The sequence below is a fragment of the Festucalex cinctus genome, chromosome 1, assembly GCF_051991245.1.
Source record: "Festucalex cinctus isolate MCC-2025b chromosome 1, RoL_Fcin_1.0, whole genome shotgun sequence".
NCBI classification, from domain to species: Eukaryota; Metazoa; Chordata; class Actinopteri; order Syngnathiformes; family Syngnathidae; genus Festucalex; species Festucalex cinctus.
This window is the reverse complement of record NC_135411.1, coordinates 4,351,216-4,371,147: the sequence shown is the minus strand read 5'-3', so window position 1 is coordinate 4,371,147 and position 19,932 is coordinate 4,351,216. Positions and strand designations below refer to the sequence as shown.

The 19,932-nt window shown below is 40.9% G+C and overlaps 1 protein-coding gene and 2 pseudogenes across 5 annotated transcripts in view; all 3 read left to right on the top strand.

The window, feature by feature from the left end:
- Nucleotides 1–1,437: 1,437 nt before the first annotated feature.
- LOC144006393 (uncharacterized) lies at nt 1,438–3,302 on the top strand (annotated as a pseudogene).
- A 3,122-nt stretch (nt 3,303–6,424) lies between these two features.
- Nucleotides 6,425–10,055, top strand: LOC144006980 (uncharacterized). Of its 4 annotated transcripts, XM_077506183.1 has the most exons (3): nt 6,425–6,999; nt 7,074–7,264; nt 7,654–10,055. In XM_077506183.1, the coding sequence occupies exon 3, from the start codon at nt 7,806–7,808 to the stop codon at nt 9,648–9,650; it is 1,845 nt and encodes a 614-aa protein (XP_077362309.1). In that variant the 5' UTR covers nt 6,425–6,999; nt 7,074–7,264; nt 7,654–7,805; the 3' UTR covers nt 9,651–10,055. The 4 variants fall into 4 exon arrangements, with proteins under 4 accessions (XP_077362309.1, XP_077362328.1, XP_077362298.1 ...); XM_077506202.1 differs by lacking the exon at nt 7,074–7,264 and having other exon boundaries at nt 6,425–6,830; XM_077506172.1 differs by lacking the exon at nt 7,074–7,264 and having other exon boundaries at nt 6,425–6,834.
- Nucleotides 10,056–11,454: 1,399 nt separating this feature from the next.
- LOC144006386 (uncharacterized) overlaps nt 11,455–19,932 on the top strand; it is a 64,262-nt pseudogene continuing 55,784 nt past the window's right edge. The window contains exon 1 of the transcript XR_013279792.1: nt 11,455–11,880. The product of XR_013279792.1 is annotated as an uncharacterized LOC144006386 (transcript). The remainder of the gene's footprint in view (nt 11,881–19,932) is intronic.

Genomic DNA, 19,932 nt, shown 5'->3' with positions numbered 1-19,932 from the left:
GAGGGAGGTCTGGGTTTCCCTCCTAAAGTTGCCGCCCCCGCGACCCGACCTCGAATAAGCGGAGGAAGATGGATGGATGGATGAATTTATGGTGAATTCTAGGGCTGGGTATCGATTAAAATTTCCAGGATCGATTCGATTCGATTAATGATTCACAACGATTTTCGATTCATTTGAGGAATTCATGCAGCACCTATTTTAGACAGTCAAAAGTACCAGTGCTGCAAATAGTCGAAACTTCTTGCTGTAATTTAATGCATTAGTAAAAATATGAATATTTACATTAAGAATTGAATCAATTGCAGTTACATTAATACTGTTTTATTTAACATGGCCTTATAAAAACAATAAATAATTAAATCAATTACAACCACAGTACAGGCTATGTTAAAAAAAAAAAAAAAGTAACAAAAAACACTGACACTCATTCACATTGTTTTTTGTGCAAATGTTCCAATGGTGGTTGAGGGGATGGGGTGGGTGGGGAGATGATCGATACTGGCTTCCACCGTGTAAGTGACACGGGCTCGGAAGCATTTGTTTGTGTGTGTTGAATGTGTTGTGTGTGTGTGTGTTGTGTGTGTTGGGGGCGGGGTCGATATATCTATACATGGCTTTATGTATCGATATTGGGATATGAAAAGGCGTATCTATACGATATCGATATATCAATATTTTGAACCCAGCCCAAGTTAATTCAATTGAAATAGAAAGGGCGTATGAAAACAAATTCCTTGTAGTAGTTATTGATGATAAATTATTTTGGAAGTCACACATAGAAAATGTGAAAAGGAAAATGTCAAACATCATAGGGATACTCTATAAAACTAAGGATGTCCTGAACATGAACTCATTATATACATTATACAGTTCATTATTCTTACAATATCTGACCTATTGTGTGGAAATCTGGGCAAATGCAAAAAAAAAAAAAACACCAACTCTGTATTCAAATTGCAAAAGAGAGCTATAAGAATTATTAATTAATCAAAATATACTGAATCAACACATCGATTATTTATTAAATTAAATACAATGAAATTTTATGACTTGGTTGAGTTTAAATTAGCACCAAATTAGACACAGTCCTTATGATATAAGGGGTGCACATGTCTATAAAAACAAAAAAAAACAAGAACAAATATTAAGCAAAGGTGTGTATCTGTTAGGTGTTAATTTGTGGAATCATTTGGGAATTGCCCTGAAAGGATGTGACTCACTTGTTGAGTTTAAAAAAAATGTTTAAAAGTTAAAAAAAAAAAATACTTGTGTATAGATTTGTTATTCATTCACTCATGTGGCCCATGTGATAAACTTCAATGTAAAATACATAACATCACAATAAATTAACTTTACCAAACCATGTGTATCTTGTGTCTCGCAGATGTCAGTGAAAAATATATTTTTCCTGAGCGGCAGGAGCCAGAGTTCCCTGGCATGAAACAGGAGGAGGACTTGGAGCCTCTGCAAGTTAAAGAAGAGAAGCGGCAACAGCCTCCCAACATCAAAAAAGAGGAGCAGCTGCCACCATACATTGAAGAGGAGGAGCACTTCACAGAGTTGCCCGTGACTGGTGTCCATTTGAAGACTGAAGATGAACGTCAATATGAAGAGAACAAAGGGGCGGAGTCTCCAAGCAGACAACAAATGACAAATGATGACAGCCGGTTAGCTCTTATGTCAGATGGTGAAGACGCGTCACACGCTCCTCACACTGCTGATGATGAACAGTGTGACGATGATGTGACATGTCCCACTGATGGCAAACGGTGGAAATGTTCTCAGTGTGGAAAAACCTTTGGTTCCAAGTCTCAATTGAGAAGACACGCGATGGGCCACCCTGGTCATAAACCCTTTGCTTGCACAGTTTGTGGTCGAAGTTTCTCTGTGAAGGGATCCTTAAAAATCCACACACGAACCCACACTGGAGAGAAGCCTTTTGCTTGCTCAGTTTGTGGTCAAAACTTTGCTCAGAGGGAACACTTAAAAACACACAAGAACCCACACTGGAGAGAAGCCTTTTGCTTGCTCAGTTTGTGGTCGAATTTTCTCTCAGAAGGGATCCTTAAAAATCCACACACGAACCCACACTGGAGAGAAGCCTTTTGCTTGCTCAGTTTGTGGTAAGAAATTTCCTGAAAAGGAAAAATTAAAAATACACACAAGAACCCACACTGGAGAGAAGCCCTTTGCTTGCTCAGTTTGTGGTCGAAGTTTCTCTCAGAAGGGACATTTAACAACGCACACGCGAATCCACACGGGAGAGAAGCCCTTTGCTTGCTTGGTTTGTGGTCAAAATTTTGCTCACAGGCGACACTTAAAAACACACACAATAATCCACACTGGAGAGAAGCCCTTTGCCTGCTCAGTTTGTGGTCAGAAATTTCCTGAAAAGGAAAAATTAAAAATACACACAAGAACCCACACTGGAGAGAAGCCCTTTGCTTGCTTGGTTTGTGGTCAAAATTTTTCTTCCAAGGGATACTTAAAAATACACACAAGAACCCACACTGGAGAGAAGTCCTTTGCCTGCTCAGTTTGTGGTAAGAAATTTCGTGAAAAGCAAAAATTAAAAAGACACACAAGAACCCACACTGGAGAGAAGCCCTTTGCTTGCTCGGTTTGTGGTAAGAAATTTCCTGAAAAGGAAAAATTAAAAATACACACAAGAACCCACACTGGAGAGAAGCCCTTTGCTTGCTCAGTTTGTGGTCGAAGTTTCCCTAGGAAGGGAAATTTAACAACGCACACGCGAATCCACACGGGAGAGAAGCCCTTTGCTTGCTTGGTTTGTGGTCAAAATTTTTCTTCCAAGAGATACTTAAAAATCCACACAAGAGCCCACACTGGAGAGAAGCCTTTTGCTTGCTCAGTTTGTGGTCAAAAATTTACTGTTAATGAAACGTTAAAAAGACACACAAAGACCCACACTGATGAGAAACCATTTTCTTGCTCAGTTTGTGATCAAAGATTCCCAACAAAGGGCAACGCTGAGAGGCACAAGTGTGCTGGTGAGAAAAGCAGTTGATGAATGAAGCTTGATATTATCTCATTTAGGAATTGACATTTAAAATGGTGCAGAAATTTCTCCCGCGAAATGAATGATTGATCTGTGTACTTGTATTGTGTGTTGTATGTGTCTTAGCCTATTTTGAAAATGAATTTGTTTTGAAAACGTAACATCAACCTGACAAGTGGCTGCAGATTCTAACTGACGGCTATAATCTGTCATCTGTACATGTAAATGTCCGTTCATATGTAGTTTGCCTTATATACATATTAAAAGGCTGTTGTTGAACACATTATTTTAGGTTAATTAATTATGCACAAATTAGCGTGTCAAAAAAATAACGCAACTGATCGCGAGTCAATGCAAAATTTGGCCCATTGAGGTACACAGAGTAGACTGCAGGGGGCACCACTACAGAGTAGCACGAGCACACCGACCTGTAGATATGACTGGATAGCAGATAGCCCTTACACGCCCGTGCAAGCCGTTGAAGCCACAGGGCGGCCATCTTGCTCCTACCATCTCGTCAGTGGGTGGACGGTATGTCCACTTTGAGGACCCCTTTTTTTTTTTAATCACTCAGTTCCATGGACAGCATGATTTATGGTGATTTAAATTTGTTAAAAACAAGAGGACTTCGGACATTTTCCAACTTGCCTTAAGGGCGTATAAATGATATGTTACATGACGTTTACAGGAGGAAACTTGTTTAATTCATTGTTTATGAAAGAATCACAACTGTTCAACAAATAATATTGGGTCCTTACGTGCACACATATGACAGAAAAGATGGCGCTTTCAAGCAGCAATGCCAGTTAAGTGGGGATTTTGGGAGGTTGTTGTGCTGTTAGACTAGCTCAGGGGTGTCAAAACTCAGTTTTGTTGCAGTCCTCAGGGTTTATCTCAGAGGGCTGTTATGACGGGGAAACCAAATGTTTATTCGTCTCACCGAACAAGATGGATTACTCGTTTTGAAATGAGAAGTCAAGGGTAAAAGTTTGGAATCAGAATCCTGCCAATACCTCGTAACTTCGGTTTGAATCTCCGAAAACATTTTTGAATGACTGAAAAAATGTTTCGAATCTCCAAAAATATTTTTGAATGACTAAAAAAATCACAGAAAAAGCTGTAAAAAAAAATGCTTAGAAAAGACAGACATTTTTTTAAAGTATGATTTTACAGTGTTTCACCCACAAATTTTCAGAGGTTCAAAACGGTCACCAGCCAAGTTTCAAAAATGGTGTTTTGGCATTGTTCTCCCGAGGCATTGGTTGAAAGACTGAAAATGTTTTCAATGTTGTTTTGAAACTGCAATTGACCTTTCGCATTAGCTCCGCCCCCCTTAGTTACTGTTGCTAGTCCGTCAAGCTTGGTGCCTCCGACAGCACAAGCCGTGACGGGAAGACTTACACCGGCGTGTATTAGTGATTTCTTTTGGAGCAATAGCAGTGCAATATCCTCCAGATCGAGGCAAAAAGGTTTACAATATGCAGTGGAGGGTTATAGTCATAATATGAAATTAGCCAGCGAAGGGGAAACATACGCTAAATCTGAGAAAACCCCATGACCTATACTTCAGATGCAACCAGCACAGCATTATGGACCAGTCGTGCTCTTGTACTGCCGGGTAAGTTTTCTTACTTATATTAGTCTAGTATTGTTAAAATATGAGGATTACTGTTAGGTCAGCAAGTTAGCTAAACCTCGGTGTTTATAGCTAGCTAAACATTAGTGGGGTTTTTTTGTCTTTGAAAGCATCAGATCAGTCATTGTTATTCCTTGTCCATCATAAAAAAAAATATGTCACCCTAGCCATGGATGTAGTTCAGGTTATATGGCTGGTTGGGATACTCCGGAGACGGGTGTCCGTTCACAAAATGCTGCATGAAAAATGAAAACAAGATAAGCTCGGGGCACTTATTAGGACGCTTAAGTTTGCCAAACTTGACGAAGCTTTGTGTTAACGTTAGCTCGCAACATTTAGACGAATGCAAAAGCTAACAGAAGACATTAAACTAACATTAACCACTGACTGAACAAGCTTAACTTAGATGGCAATGACATTCTAGTAATATATTTTATTCATTAATAGTAACTACAATAACTTTGATATCATTTTGTTATTGCCCCGAAAGCAAACTACAGCTAGCTAGTTAGCCCGATAGAGTTAGCATAGTCTTACCTTAGCACAGTACGATTTACATACTCCGTAGGCACACCGCTTCATCATTTTGGAGGTCCGGAGCTTGTTAATGGTTGTCACTCTTCTTCCGTAAAGTTTTATGGTGGTTAGCAGTCTCGTAAGCCATCAAATAAAATCAATCAGACTATGGACGTCATCGAGAGCTGAGTAAAGCTTGACGGACTATGCTTACATAGCAACGGTTGCCAAATGTGTGATTGGTCAATGCTCGTTTGGGGGGGCGGAGTTTGCGAAAGGTCAATTACGGATACAACTCACCTGACTTTTGGCAGCGATATTCGGCCGAGCAAGAAAAGAAAAAGTGTAGTCAATACTGCATAGAATTTGCTGGCACTCGACTAGAACTTTTCCTGGCTCAAAGCTTAAAAAAAAAAAAAAAAAAAGACCAGAGACTCTTGGGTGGATTTACAGATTTACAGTCTGAGGTAAAACAGCAAGGATGTTTAAAAAAAAAAAACTGTGCTCCTCATAATTCTGGGGTACATTATCACAATTCATTATAATCCACATTTATCCAGATTTCTCCTTACTTTGGAGGCATGTCTTATTTTGGTATATTTGAATTTGATAATAATGTCGATACACAGTTTCATTTGATAAATCTTATGATTATTCTAGCGAAGTTTTACATTCATAAGTCTAAATTTACACATAAGAAACAATCCTTTATTGATTTTTTTTTGTATCCATGAGAAATTATTTTTTGTCATTGTCTGGTTGTCTGTGTCCAAAAGCTGTAAAAACGTATAACTATTGCAAACTTATCATTTATTTATATGATTTTGTATCAAACTATTTTCTTTTCTTTCAGTTATACTATTGATTTTATTTGGTTTAGCTTTTGTATGTTTTAACTTTCCTGGCGTGTTCTATGTTCTAATTGTTTATAGTGTATACAATGATTGTATTATTTCCCCCCCAATAGTTTGTATACTGATTGAGTGAATAGAGATTTAAAAAAAATAAAAAATAAACTGGGCTACTCGTATGTACAGGAAGTAAACATGTTTCTTCTTATTCGTCTGAGTGCAGTTTAAAGGTCTATTTATATTTATTATCCAAATGAATCTAGAATTAAACGTATAATTTTATGAGCTTTTTTTAAAGTAAAATTAAATATTAACACTTTCGTGACATGAGATTTGTCCAACTGTAATTGCCGTAGATTTCACGTGACAGCAGAAGAGCTACTCCATTCCAGGCACGACGCGTTTACGCTCGGCTTCGCTATAAAAATAATTCAACACGAATTCGTACGGAACGAACTGACACATCGACACTTTGCCCCGTCACTACTTTATTGAAGTCAAACATAATTGCAACGTTTCGTGTCTGGTTCAGTCGTATCTCTCGGCCCTCTTTATTTTGCCTTAGCTTAGCTTAGCTTAGCTTAGCTTAGCTTGCTAGGCGCCAAAAAAACGAGACGCGTTTGCTATCGCCAAATTGGCTCAGCAGACGTCAATCGTGAGCGTAAAGTGTCGTGAATATCGTGTGAAGATGTTCACAATGGCGAAAGTCAAGTACGAAGAGGAGCTTTGTGGAGCACAGGAGGACAACGAGCGACAACGTCAACTGCTGGACGCCGTTTACAAGCAGCCTCGAGTTGTGTTGAACAGAGTAGGTTTGTCACTTGTTTCATCGACACTTTTCAACCATATGTACGTTTTTATTTCTGTAATGACTCTTCACCGGGTCACTTTGTTACGATACACAGTTTTTTTTTCTTCAGTCGGTTTGGTACATTTCTCAGTCGATACGAATTGGATTTAGCAGAGCTACAGCTGAGGTAAAGCTAGCCGCCTTTTCTTTTTACGCGGTCAAGTCAGCCGCACTTAATTTTTTCTGTTCGCCCTTTTCTAGGATTTACGGTAGTGTGCTCGAAGAGACCTGCAGCAAAACTGGCGACATCTGCCGATGACTTGATGACAATGCTTGCTCTGAAGCCTCCAATTTCCACCAGCCAATCATAACGTAGCGGGGGCGTGTCCTGCCCCTGACTTCCGCCGCACGTCTACTTTGGTTTCAGGAGTCATCACTGCCGCGGCGGGCGGGTACATGGCGTTTAATCATTATTTCCGATTCGGTATTGAACTGAATGCAGCCTCCACACAGGACGCCCGTCACCATTTTGAAGGTCTACGACACCATTTGTTAAATGTCAGCATGTGTGTAAACTCGTTTCGGTGCGCGTTGATGCTTCTCGGCCTTAGTTAGCTTAGCTAATGTTCCCCCAGAGCTATTTCGGACCAACCGGGAAATATTTAACCTCACCATTCCCCATTTCATCTCGTCACTGGACAGGTGGTGAACGAGCGCACACCCTCTAGATGAATCGATTCTTAAAAAAATAAAATAAAATTCAATCGTGACAGTATTATCAACTCACCGTTGAAATTTGACTTGACCAAACCAATGTGTGTGTTCTTCTTGTGTCCTGCAGACGTCGCTGAGAAATATCTTCGTCCTGACCAACAGAAGGTGAAATCTCCTCAAGTGAAAGAGGAGGAGGAAGAGCATCCTTATTTTAAAGAAGAAAAAAAGTCCCCTGGTGTCAAAAAGGAGGAGGTTGAGGATGACGTCACCAAGTCACCAATGACCTTCAAGTCATCAATGACCTTCGCCCCTTTAAAGAGGGAAGATGAAGTCAAGGGTGAGAGTGAGGAGGGCACAGGGGCGGAGCCTCCAAACAGCATCTCAACTCCTCAAAACATGATTCCAGAAAGTGATGCAGACCACTGGGGACCATCACAAGCAAAAAGTGATGACATAAGGTCCCTTTCTTCTCATGATGATGATGATGATGATGATGATAGGTCGTGTCACACTGACGACAAATCCTGCGAATGTTCTCACTGTGGGAAAACATTGAGTTCAAAAGGAAGTTTGAAAATTCACTTGAGAAGACACACTGGGGAAAAACCTTTTTCTTGCTCAGATTGTGGCAAAAGCTTCTCTCGGAAGTCACTTTTAACATTACATTCAAGAACACACACTGGGGAAAAACCTTTTTCTTGCTCAGATTGTGGCAAAAGCTTCTCTTCGAAGTCACATTTAACAACACATACAAGAAGACACACTGGGGAAAAACCTTTTTCTTGTTTAGATTGTGGCAAAAGCTTCTTTCGGAAGTCACATTTAACATTACATTCAAGAACACACACTGGGGAAAAACCTTTTTCTTGTTTAGATTGTGGCAAAAGCTTCTCTTGGAAGTCAGCTTTAACAACACATACAAGAAGACACACTGGGGAAAAACTTTTTTCTTGTTTAGATTGTGGCAAAAGCTTCTCTGACAAGTCAGATTTAACAACACATAAAAGAAAACACACTGGGGAAAAACCTTTTTCTTGTTTAGATTGTGGCAAAAGCTTCTCTTGGAAGTCAGATTTAACAACACATACAAGAGGACACACTGGGGAAAAACCTTTTTCTTGTTTAGATTGTGGCAAAAGCTTCTCTTTGAAGTCAAATTTAACAAAACATTCAAGAACACACACTGGGGAAAAACCTTTTTCTTGCTCAGATTGTGGCAAAAGCTTCTCTTCGAAGTCACATTTAACAACACATACAAGAACACACACTGGGGAAAAACCTTTTTCTTGCTCAGATTGTGGCAAAAGCTTCTCTTCGAAGTCAAATTTAACAACACATACAAGAAGACACACTGGGGAAAAACCTTTTGCTTGTTTAGATTGTGGCAAAAGCTTCTCTTTGAAGTCACATTTAACAAGACATACAAAAAGCCACACTGGCGAGAAACCTTTTTCTTGCTCAGATTGTGGCAAAAGCTTCTCTCACAGGTCAGATTTAACAATACACACAAGAAAACACGCTGGTGAGAAACCTTTTTCTTGCGCAGATTGTGGCAAAAGCTTCTCTTTGAAGTCACATTTGACAAGACATACAAAAAGCCACACTGGCGAGAAACCTTTTTCTTGCTCAGATTGTGGCAAAAGCTTCTCTTCGAAGTCAAATTTCACAAAACATACAAGAATCCATAGTGGCGAGAAACCTTTCTCTTGCTCAGATTGTGGCAAAAGCTTCTCTCACAGGTCATATTTAACAATACATACAAGAAAACACGCTGGTGAGAAACCTTTTTCTTGCTCAGATTGTGGCAAAAGCTTCTATCGGAAGCACCATTTAACAATACATACAAGAAGGCACACTGGCGAGAAACCTTTCTCTTGCTCAGATTGTGGCAAAAGCTTCTCTCGCAGGTCATATTTAACAATACATACAAGAAAACACGCTGGCGAGAAACCTTTTTCTTGCTCAGATTGTGGAAAACGTTACTCTGACAGGTCAAATTTCAAGAAACACACAAGATCGCATGGGAAGAAATCGTTCAGTTGCAGTGTTTGTGCTGAAAGATTCTCTTGTAAAAAGCTTTCTGAGAGACACGAGTGTGCTGGTGAGAATAGCAGCCATCTTTGAAGCTTCAAAAAAATGAAGGGAAGTGAATCTGATATGTTATTTCGTAATAACACAACATTCAAAGCTGCCTGGGGCCTGTCATAATGATTCACGTTCATTACTCAAATAAAAGTAGAGATATTAGGATTTCAGAAGACTTAAGAAGTATCAACTCCAGCGTCTTACTTAAAAGTGTAAATGTAATGCTTTCAAAACTACTCAACCTGTTAATATTAAGTTTTTGACGTTTACTGTTAATGTGTTTAAATGTCAATTAATGTCAGTTTTTTTTTATGTAATTTTGGAAGCTATTTTTGTTTGTTTTGCTTCTGAATGTTGTTAATGGTTGTGTTTGCTGAAGTTCGTAGATCTTGTTTTTTGCTTGCGTGAAGCACATTGAGTTAGTTTCCTTGTGTATGAAATCGAAATAAAACCACCTTGTGTTGCCTTGCAATTTTCCGCAAATCAGCGTCGAGAATACCTTCAGACACACAAAGCCATCTGGGATTCAAATTTGCTGTTGAACAGTGTCATCTCTGAAATGATTGACGTGATGGGCGTTTCGTCAACATTGAAGGAAGGTCCGTCAACGGCGGGCGTCCGTTTTTTTGTCGATTGGCGATTGACGGCTAACTTAAAAAAAAAGGACGAATGAACCATTGACGGAAGTAAGTTTCCTTCCGTCAATGTAATCATCAATCCGTCACACCGTCAATTAACATATCCCAATGACAGACGTCAAATTCGTCAATAAATGTGTGACTGTGTGTAAGATAGATAATAGATATGTGTCTATGTGTGTCAATACGTCGATAATATAATCGATACCGTATGTGTCTATGTAGCGTCTTCGTCATTCGCCCCACCATGAGGTGTTCAGGTAGTTTTACGTAAATGTATGAACAAACGGCCGACGAATTTGTGCAGAAATTCAAACAATTGGCGATTGATGAAGGCACAGTAGGTTTTTTAATTGTGACGAGACGGGCCTTAAGTTTCCAGGAAGTTTCGGAATTTGTTGAAAAGAATCACCCAGAAAGAGTGTTTCACAACTAATTCATTTGTGCATTTTACTTGGATATGTTCCTCGCTGTCCATCAGCCCGTCAATGACGCTGATGCATGACGAATGACGGATTGATGATTACAATGCCGCTGAGATTCAGATATTGACGGATTTACGAAGACGGAAGATGGTCCTGAGACCGAGCAAGAGCTCGTCTTTTATATCGCCCTCAATATTCCAATCACTAACCTTTTACCTTTTTTGGAAGGTAAGTGTTGCGTCAAAACTTTGCTGGAGGAAAGTGTGAAAGCCACAGATGACAAAAACTGGCCTAAAGTCATTTGTATTGCTTGCAGTACAAATAAATATTGCATATATCAATAAAATATCAGATACTGTTTCAAACATTTATTAATAGCTAGGGTGGGTACATTATAAGCTATTACAACAAATTAAACTCATCCCTGATAATAAACATTCAGTTAACCTCAACAAGCTTGTTCAACTTTGATGGCGAATTTTTAAACTGCACATTCAACACAACAAACTGGGGCTCTTTTCAATAAGTCCAATTTAAACAGGCATTTAAACTTTACGATTATATCGGGAAACAAAACACTGAAAAAAACGGGAATGAGACTTTCCAACTGCAGCAAAAATGGCGACATCTGCCGATGACTTGATGACAATGCTTGCTCTGAAGCTTCCGGACAATTTCCACCAGCCAATCATAGCGCAGCGGGGGCGTGTCCTGCCCCTGACTTCCGCCGCACGTCTACTTTGGTTTCCGGAGTCATCACTGCCGCGGCGGGCGGGTACATGGCGTTTAATCATTATTTCTTATTCGGTATTGAACTGAATGCAGCCTCCACACAGGACGCCCGTCACCATTTTGAAGGTCTACGACACCATTTGTTAAATGTCAGCATGTGTGTAAACTCGTTTCGGTGCGCGTTGATGCTTCTCGGCCTTAGTTAGCTTAGCTTAGCTTAGCTTAGCTTAGTTTAGTTTATCTTAGCTTAGCTTAGTTTAATTTAGCTCGCTAGCCGCTAACAAAGAGAAGCACATAACACGTGGTCAGGAAGAGATCAAGTGTGACTTTGTTGACACTATTGGGCCAAAATGTCTGCGCGAACGCCACCAAAGTACGACGAGGAACATTTTGGAGTAAAGGAAGAGAACGAGCAACATCTTCAACCGCTGGACGATGTTTGCCAGCAGCCTCGAATTGTGCTACACGCAGCAGGTTTGTACACTTCTTATTACTCTCCCTTGCTCAGCGCTACTATAGAGTTTAAAAAAACAATAAATGCAGTCATTACTGTACACAGTAATTCAATAAGCCGAATCGGAATTACAACTGCGCATGTGCGGCCACTGGCTTTTATGCTTCCTGTTTCGGGGTCGTTGCCGAAAAGAGTCATTATTTTTGATTTATTTATTATTATTTAAGATCAATAAAGTCAAGTCTAAGTCTTGTAAATTATATTTATATTTAATACTGTATATAAAGAGCAAGTGGAATAAAATAAATTCAAGACCTGTGGGTGGGATTTTTTTTATTTTTTTAACCACTAACATGATGAGCATAGACTATAAACAGTGCTGGGGAGAATACTTTCAAATTGTAATCAGCTACATAATGCTGAATCCTGTCTCAAAAATGTATTTTGGAACGTATTCTATTGCATCATTCAATGTAGGGGGGTATGGCAAAAATTTCATATCACGGTTCTATTAAAAAAATAAATCAATCAATCACAATCTCGATTTTATCACGATTCTTTTTTTTTTGCATATATTTTTAGGCTAATCTTCACATTTCTGAACATTTTTCTAATATTTAAAGCATATTTAAAATTTATATAAAACCCTAAAAGAGAAAAATTACAGCCATCTTAAGCCAACTAAGCTTTCTGAGCAGGTTGGAATTGAAATAGTGCAATGCATGTAAACACTAGTGTTGTTCCGATACCGTTTTTTGGCCCCCGATACCGATACCCAGCTTTGCAGGATCACCGAAGACCAGACCAATACTTGTGAGTAGTCACCGACACCGATACTGTTTCAATGAAGTATCGGCACCTCTGCCGATACCAGTATCGGTATCGGAACAACACTAGTAAACACAAATGGTAATGAACAGCCTCAGTTACTTCTTTCCACCGCTTGCTTGCTTGTTTTCGTTTCAAGACCAAATATTAAGCAAATGTGTGTTTCTGTAAGAGGTGTTCATTTGTGGAATAATTTTGGTAATGACTTGAAAAGATGCAAGTCAATCGTTGAGTTAAAAAAAAAAATGTTCAAGAGTATTATTTGGATCAGATGTGAACAATTATAGAAATGAAATGAAATGTTCTTTTTGATTCCATTGTTTGGGTGATGAGGGTTGAATGTGCGAGTACGATGATGTATTGTTGCGGTGTGCGCCCAGGGGGTTCATGCACATGCGCTATTGGCAATTGTGTGTTGAAGTGGGGTTGTCCACATGAGTATGATTGCACGTTTTCTTTTATTGCGATGTGTTAATTTACTGTTGAAATACGATGTAAGGGATAAGGAGTAGGACTAGATAAGTTTTAACCTCTTCCTACTCCCTTTGGACATGTAAACAATTTCTAATGATTGTTATGAGGGGTTTTTTTTTCTCCCGATTTTTATTTGCTGTTTGTTTATGTTTGTATGTTATGTTTACATGCTCAATAAACTTCAAAACTTCAAACTTTTTTCATATGGAGTGCCCTTGGCAAATGACTGTGTTACCGTGGATTGGGTTAGCTTAGAGCTGCTAGCGGCTGGTTTCTGTCTCTGTTAGTTTTGGCTGTCTGCGTCCAGTTTCGGGGTCCGTAGGGAAGTCGAATCTCTGATTCTGATTCTGAGTCTGGGGAATCTGAGGTGGGCTCACCTATCTCTGGGGTCAAAGTCACTTCGGTGGTTGGAAAAAAGCTCCTCGGTGGCAGGGCCCGGGGGTGGATGAGATCCACACGGAGTTCCTAAAGACTCTGGATGTTGTGGGGCTGTCATGGTCGACACGCCTCTAAAACATTGCGTGGACATCGGGGACAGTGCCTCTGGATTGGCAGACCGGGGTGATGGTCCCCCTTTTTAAGAAGGGGGACCGGAGGGTGTGTTCCAACTATAGAGGGATCACACTCCTCAGCCTCCCTGGTAAGGTCTATTCAGGGGTGCTGGAGAGGAGGGTCCGTCGGGAAGTCGAATCTCGGATTCAGGAGGAGCGGTGCGGTTTTCGTCCTGGCCGTGGAACAGTGGACCAGCTCTACACCCTCAGCAGGATCCTTGAGGGTGCGTGGGAGTTCGCTCAACGAGTCCACATGTGTTTTGTGGATTTGGAGAAGGCGTTCGACCGTGTCCCTCGGGGAGTCCTGTGGGAGGTGCTTCGGGAGTACGGGATACCGGGCCCCCTGATACGGGCGGTTCGGTCCCTGTTTAGTCCACATTGCCGGCAGTAAGTCGGATTCGTTTCCAGTGAGGGTTGGACTCCGCCAAGGTGGTCCTTTGTCACTGATTCTGTTCATAATTTTTATGGACAGAATTTCTAGGCGCAGCCGAGGCGTTGCGGGGATCCGGTTTGGTGGCCTCAGCATTGCATCTCTGCTCTTTGCAGATGATGTGGTGCTGTTGGCTTCATCCAGCCGTGATCTCCAACTCTCACTGGAGCGGTTCGCAGCCGAGTGTGAAGCGGTTGGGATGAAGATCAGCACCTCCAAATCCGAGACCATGGTCCTCAGTCGGAAAAGGGTAGCATGTCCTCTCCGGGTCGTGGATGAGATCCTGCCCCAAGTGGAGGAGTTCAAGTATCTTGGGGTCTTGTTCACGAGTGAGGGTAGGATGGAGCGGGAGATCGACAGGCGGAGCGTCTGCAGTGATGTGGATGCTGTATCGGGCTGTTGTGGTGAAAGAGGAACTGAGCTGCGAGTGAGCAGTCTGGCCGGGGAGGCAGCCCCGACCCACCTTTTTGTCGGATAAATGTTTGGTGAGCCTCCCTTGTTCTGCTCTGGAGGTACATTGTCTTGAAAAAGTGGTTTTTGAAAATGTAATAACTTTCCTCATTGTGCCGCTCCCTTCTCATGTAAGTCGCTCGCTGCGCTGCCCACCCGAACGTCAGGGAGGAGTATCGATACTCAGAACTACAATATCGATACGGTACCATTTTTATTAATATCGATACATGTCTATGTATCGATATTTTGAACAGACCCCTACAGATGATGGCTGGATGTATCGTGTTTTTACGAACACGCATATGAAGGTACTTGTTCTAGTGTGAGTGCTGTAATTGGTGATCCAAGATCGCCGATCTTCTGCGCATGCGCGTCACCGATTGTGCAGGGGTTACCAATAGCGTCTTGACACAAATATCCAGTAATAAATACAGATGTTTTCTTTAGGGAGTCCTCTTTGTAAATCTCACTGGAACGGCACAAAGTTCCAGCGTCGTCACCTTGTCCAATGCAGATTGGTGACGCATCACTGACGATGACCTTCATCCAGTCATCCGCAGTCCATGATGGCCTCTCCTCAGCCCATTGCAGTCTTGTTCTTTTTTGTTTAAGCGTCAGTGACGTTTTCCTTTTAGCTTTCCTGTATGTAAATCCCATTTCCTTGAATCGATTTTGCAGAGTTCTGTCACATACATTGACTCCAGCTTCCTCCCGTTTCTTCTTCATTTGTCTCGTTGTGCATTTTCTGTTTTCAAGACATATGGCCTTTCGTTGTTTGCCTTGACGCTTAGATGTCTTCCTTGGTCTACCAGTACGCTTGACTTGAACAACCTTCCCATGCTGTTTGTACTTGGTCCAGACCTTCGGTACAGCTGTGAACAGCCACATCTTTCAACAAGTTTTATAATCCTGTCTTTGGTCTCAAGAGACATCTCCTTTGTTGGAGCCATGATTCTTGCCAACCCACTTGGTCCAGCAGCCCTCTAAGGTGTTATAACTGCACTGTTTTTAACTGCTGGATAACGAGCAGATGTCATTTGAGGCATGTTCCCAATTAACTCATTCAATCCCAAAAACGTATAAATACGTTTTTAATACTTTCTCATTCACAACCAAAAACATATTTATACGTTTTTTTATTGTTTTTTTAATGTTTTTTTTATGCTATAGCAAACAGAAGGCTTTAATATAGCTTCTGACCTGAAGAAGTCGCTTAAAGCAATGGTAGTATTACAAAAAAACGGCCATCAAGTGGCAGAAGAGTATAAGAGATCAGCCATGTTCCAACAAGCTTTTTTTTTCCCCAGTGTTTTTTTTTTTCCTGATGACAAGAGAGTCTAATCTTTCTTTTAGTAGGTGTCCTTTTTTTATAGCACTAGAACATAATATTCTGTGGGCCTTGCAAAATCAGTCCAAATCCAGTCAAACAGCCGCGATTGTTTCAGTCAAAACGGGTGGGAGTGAAAGAGTTAAGGAAAGGAAATTGACTGGGTGTCCTTATTTTCTACTCAAAATGGAGTGATTGCATATTTTTTTTGTCTCAGAATGGAGTGATTCCATATTTACTTCCCTGCACTTGCTCTTATAAAAGTAACTGTTGGATTGTTGTCAGGTGTCCTTAATTGACGTAATCTACTACTGGGTGTGGGCGGGGTTACACACCGGTGTTCATTCAAATAAATGGCTGTGCACTCAGTCACTATGTGAGTTGCATGCAGGCTGAACGCAAACTGCTGCTGTCTTGTGTTTTCCTCCGTCTGCCGGCATTTCCAAGTCCTGAGGCATGGCTGCGCCAACAGGTTATGGGGCCCAGTAGTAGATACGGGAAAGATTTTGGAAGCCGATGGAATCGTTTATGTTTTGACGGAGATGAAAAGAATTCTGAACTGTGGGAAACAAAGTTCCTGGCACATTTGCGTCTGCTCGATCTCAAGAACACGATCTTGAGTGAACCTTCCGATGCAGACATGGATGATGCAGATGAAGACACCAGTAAAAATGAAGAGGCGTACGCAGTTCTAATTCAGCTGTTGGACGACAAAAGTTTGTCACTTGTGATGAGGGACGCCGCGGATGATGGCAGGAAAGCGCTGCAGATCCTGCGCGACCATTACGCAGGTAAAGGAAAGCCGCGCGTAATTAGTTTGTACACTGAACTGACATCTCTTCAAAAAGGTGTGAACGAAAGTGTCACGGACTACATTATTCGCACAGAAACTGCCATTACAGCGTTGCGTAACGCAGGAGAGACACTGAGTGACAGCTTGCTGACCGCAATGGTTTTAAAGGGCCTGCCTGACACGTTTAAACCGTTCTCTGTTCATGTTACGCAGAGTGACGAAAAGATAACCTTCGCCGAATTTAAAACAAAATTGAGAAGCTATGAAAGCACGGAGAAGTTTGGAGCTTCGAGCTCAGGCGAAGACAGCGTGATGAAGGTTAAAGGAAGAGACAATTGGGCCGCAAAGATCACCTGCTTTAAATGTGGACAAAAAGGCCACAAAGCCGCGGAGTGCGCATCGACTGGAGAGCGTAGAGAGAAAAGACAATGGTGCAGTCTCTGCAAGAATGCTACGCATAAGGACGCACAATGTCGGCGGAGAAAGCGGGATGAAGCGAAGCAAGCGGTGGACGAGGAGGACCACACGTTCGCATTTAAGGTGCACGAGCCTGTCAGCACAGTGAATGCGAAGGGCCTCATGGTCGACTCAGGAGCGACGAAGCACATCATCACCGACATTGAAAAATTTGAGGAGTTTGATCCAAGCTTCAAACCTCAGCGCCACATTCTTGAGTTGGCTGACGGAGCGCGGACAAGCGGGATTGCGCTGAAGAAAGGTACGGCCAAAGTGCGCATAAGGAACAGCGAAGGCCGCGATGTCAATGTGAACTTGATGGAGGCGCTCTACGTCCCGTCATTTTCCCAAGACGTTTTTTCGGTCACAGCGGCAACGGGGCAGGGAGCCACAGTCATCTTTAAGGAGGGACAAAATAGACTCATCCATAAAGATGGTATGATTTTTGACATAAATACAAAAGACAGACTATATTATTTGAGTACCATTCAAAATGATATTGATGAGTGCAATGTGTGTTATGATGTCCAGACATGGCATGAAATATTGGGTCACTGTAATTATGATGACGTGTTAAAGCTGGAAAGTGTCACAAAAGGTATGAAAATTGAAGGGAAAAGTCAGAAATGTAATTTGAAATGTGAAGTGTGCATCAAAGGTAAATTTGCACAGAGCAGAAACACAGCCTCTGATGAAAAAGCTAAAAACATTTTGGAACTTGTTCATGCAGACTTGGCTGGACCTATAGAACCAGCTGGAAAAGATGGTTTTCGATTTGCTTTAGCATTTACAGATGACTACTCAGGAGCTATGTTCACTTATTTCCTCAAAACCAAGAGTGACACAGTTAAAGCTACGGAAAAATTTATAGCAGATGTTGCTCCTTATGGGAAAATAAAATGTATGAGATCAGATAATGGAACCGAATTTACATCTTCTTTGTTTCAGTCTCTGCTCAGTCGAAACGCTATCAAACATGAAACCTCAGCTCCTTACTCACCCCATCAGAATGGGACTGCAGAAAGAGCATGGAGGACTCTGTTTGAAATGGCAAGATGTATGTTAATTGAGAGCGGACTACCAAAAGAGTTGTGGACATATGCAGTACAAACTGCAGCTATAATTAGAAATCGATGCTTGAATAGACGTCTTCAACAAACCCCATATTTCATATTAACTGGGAAGAAACCCGATTTGTCCAAAATGAGAGCATTTGGTACAGAGTGTTTTGCCTACAAATATGATAAGAAAAAGTTAGACACGCGCTGTGAAAAGGGAATATTTGTTGGCTATGATAAAAACAGTCCTGCATTTTTAATCTATTATCCAAATACGGGTAAAGTAATGAAAAACAGGCTAGTGAAGTTTGTCACAAAGAATACAAATGAATGTGATACTCAGACAGATGATTTGCACGACTATTTCCAACACAAAATGAGAGCTGACCTTCAGCAACCGAAACTTGATTTGTCCAATGTAATTCCACAAAAAGTAAAAAGCGAGTTGTGTGAGTCCAATAGTGATCTAAAAAGTGATGAGGGAAACCAAAGTCCTCGCTATCCAAAAAGAGAAAGAAGACCCCCGCAGTATTATACTGATTATGAATACGAAGTAAAAACTGAAGATGAAGGGTTAATAGATGTTGATTATTGTTATCGTGTAACTTGTGATGTTCCATTGACAGTACAGGAGGCTTTGAGCTCTTCAAAATCAGAGCAGTGGGTTAAAGCCATGAAAGAAGAAATTGATTCTTTAACAGAAAATGACACCTTTACATTAACATCTTTACCTGAAGGTAAACATGCAGTGGGGGGAAGATGGGTTTTTGCCATTAAAGATAACCCAGTTGAGACCATTTACAAGGCTAGATATGTGGCAAAAGGTTATAGTCAAGTGGCTGGTATTGATTATAATGAAACGTTCTCACCTACTCCTGATATGACCTCAGTCCGTGTGCTAATGCAACTTGCAGCTCAGTACGACTTAGAGCTCCATCAGATGGATGTTAAAACTGCATATTTGCATGCCCCTATAGATTGTGAAATTTATATGGAGCAGCCTGAAGGGTTTGAGGTGAAGTCGAAAACAGGAAAGAAATTGGTGTGTAGACTCAATAAGTCACTGTATGGTCTGAAACAGTCAGGACGGAATTGGAATAAAATGCTTCATGACTGTCTAATTGAAAATGACTTTGTTCAAAATACAGCAGACTATTGTGTTTACGGTAAAGAATCGGACAATGAAAAGATCATCCTGATTATTTGGGTTGATGACATTATCCTTGCAGCGAGTGATTGTCAAATACTTCAAAGTGTGAAGGAAATGTTGAGAAAAAAATTCAAAATTAAAGATCTTGGGAAGTTGACACATTTCCTTGGCATAGATTTTACCCAGAAACAGGGGCAAGTAAAAATGGATCAGAAGAGATTCATAACCAAGATTTTGGAAAGATTTGACATGACTCACTGCAAAGCAAGATTAACACCATGTGAAATGAAAATGAAATTTGATAATGAGGGTGAACTTGCTGATTCAAAGAAATATCGTGAATTAATTGGCAGTTTAATCTATGTAATGACTTCTACTCGACCAGATTTGAGTTTCATCGTGAGTAAATTGTCACAATAGGTCGCTTGCACATCGTAATGCATCATGGGAGTTTTTCCTTCGGGCGCCATATTGGGTGTCCGCCGGTTCACAAGGTACACTCGCGAGTTACACGGTAGAGCTTATCAACCTGATGTAATTTTCGCAGTATTT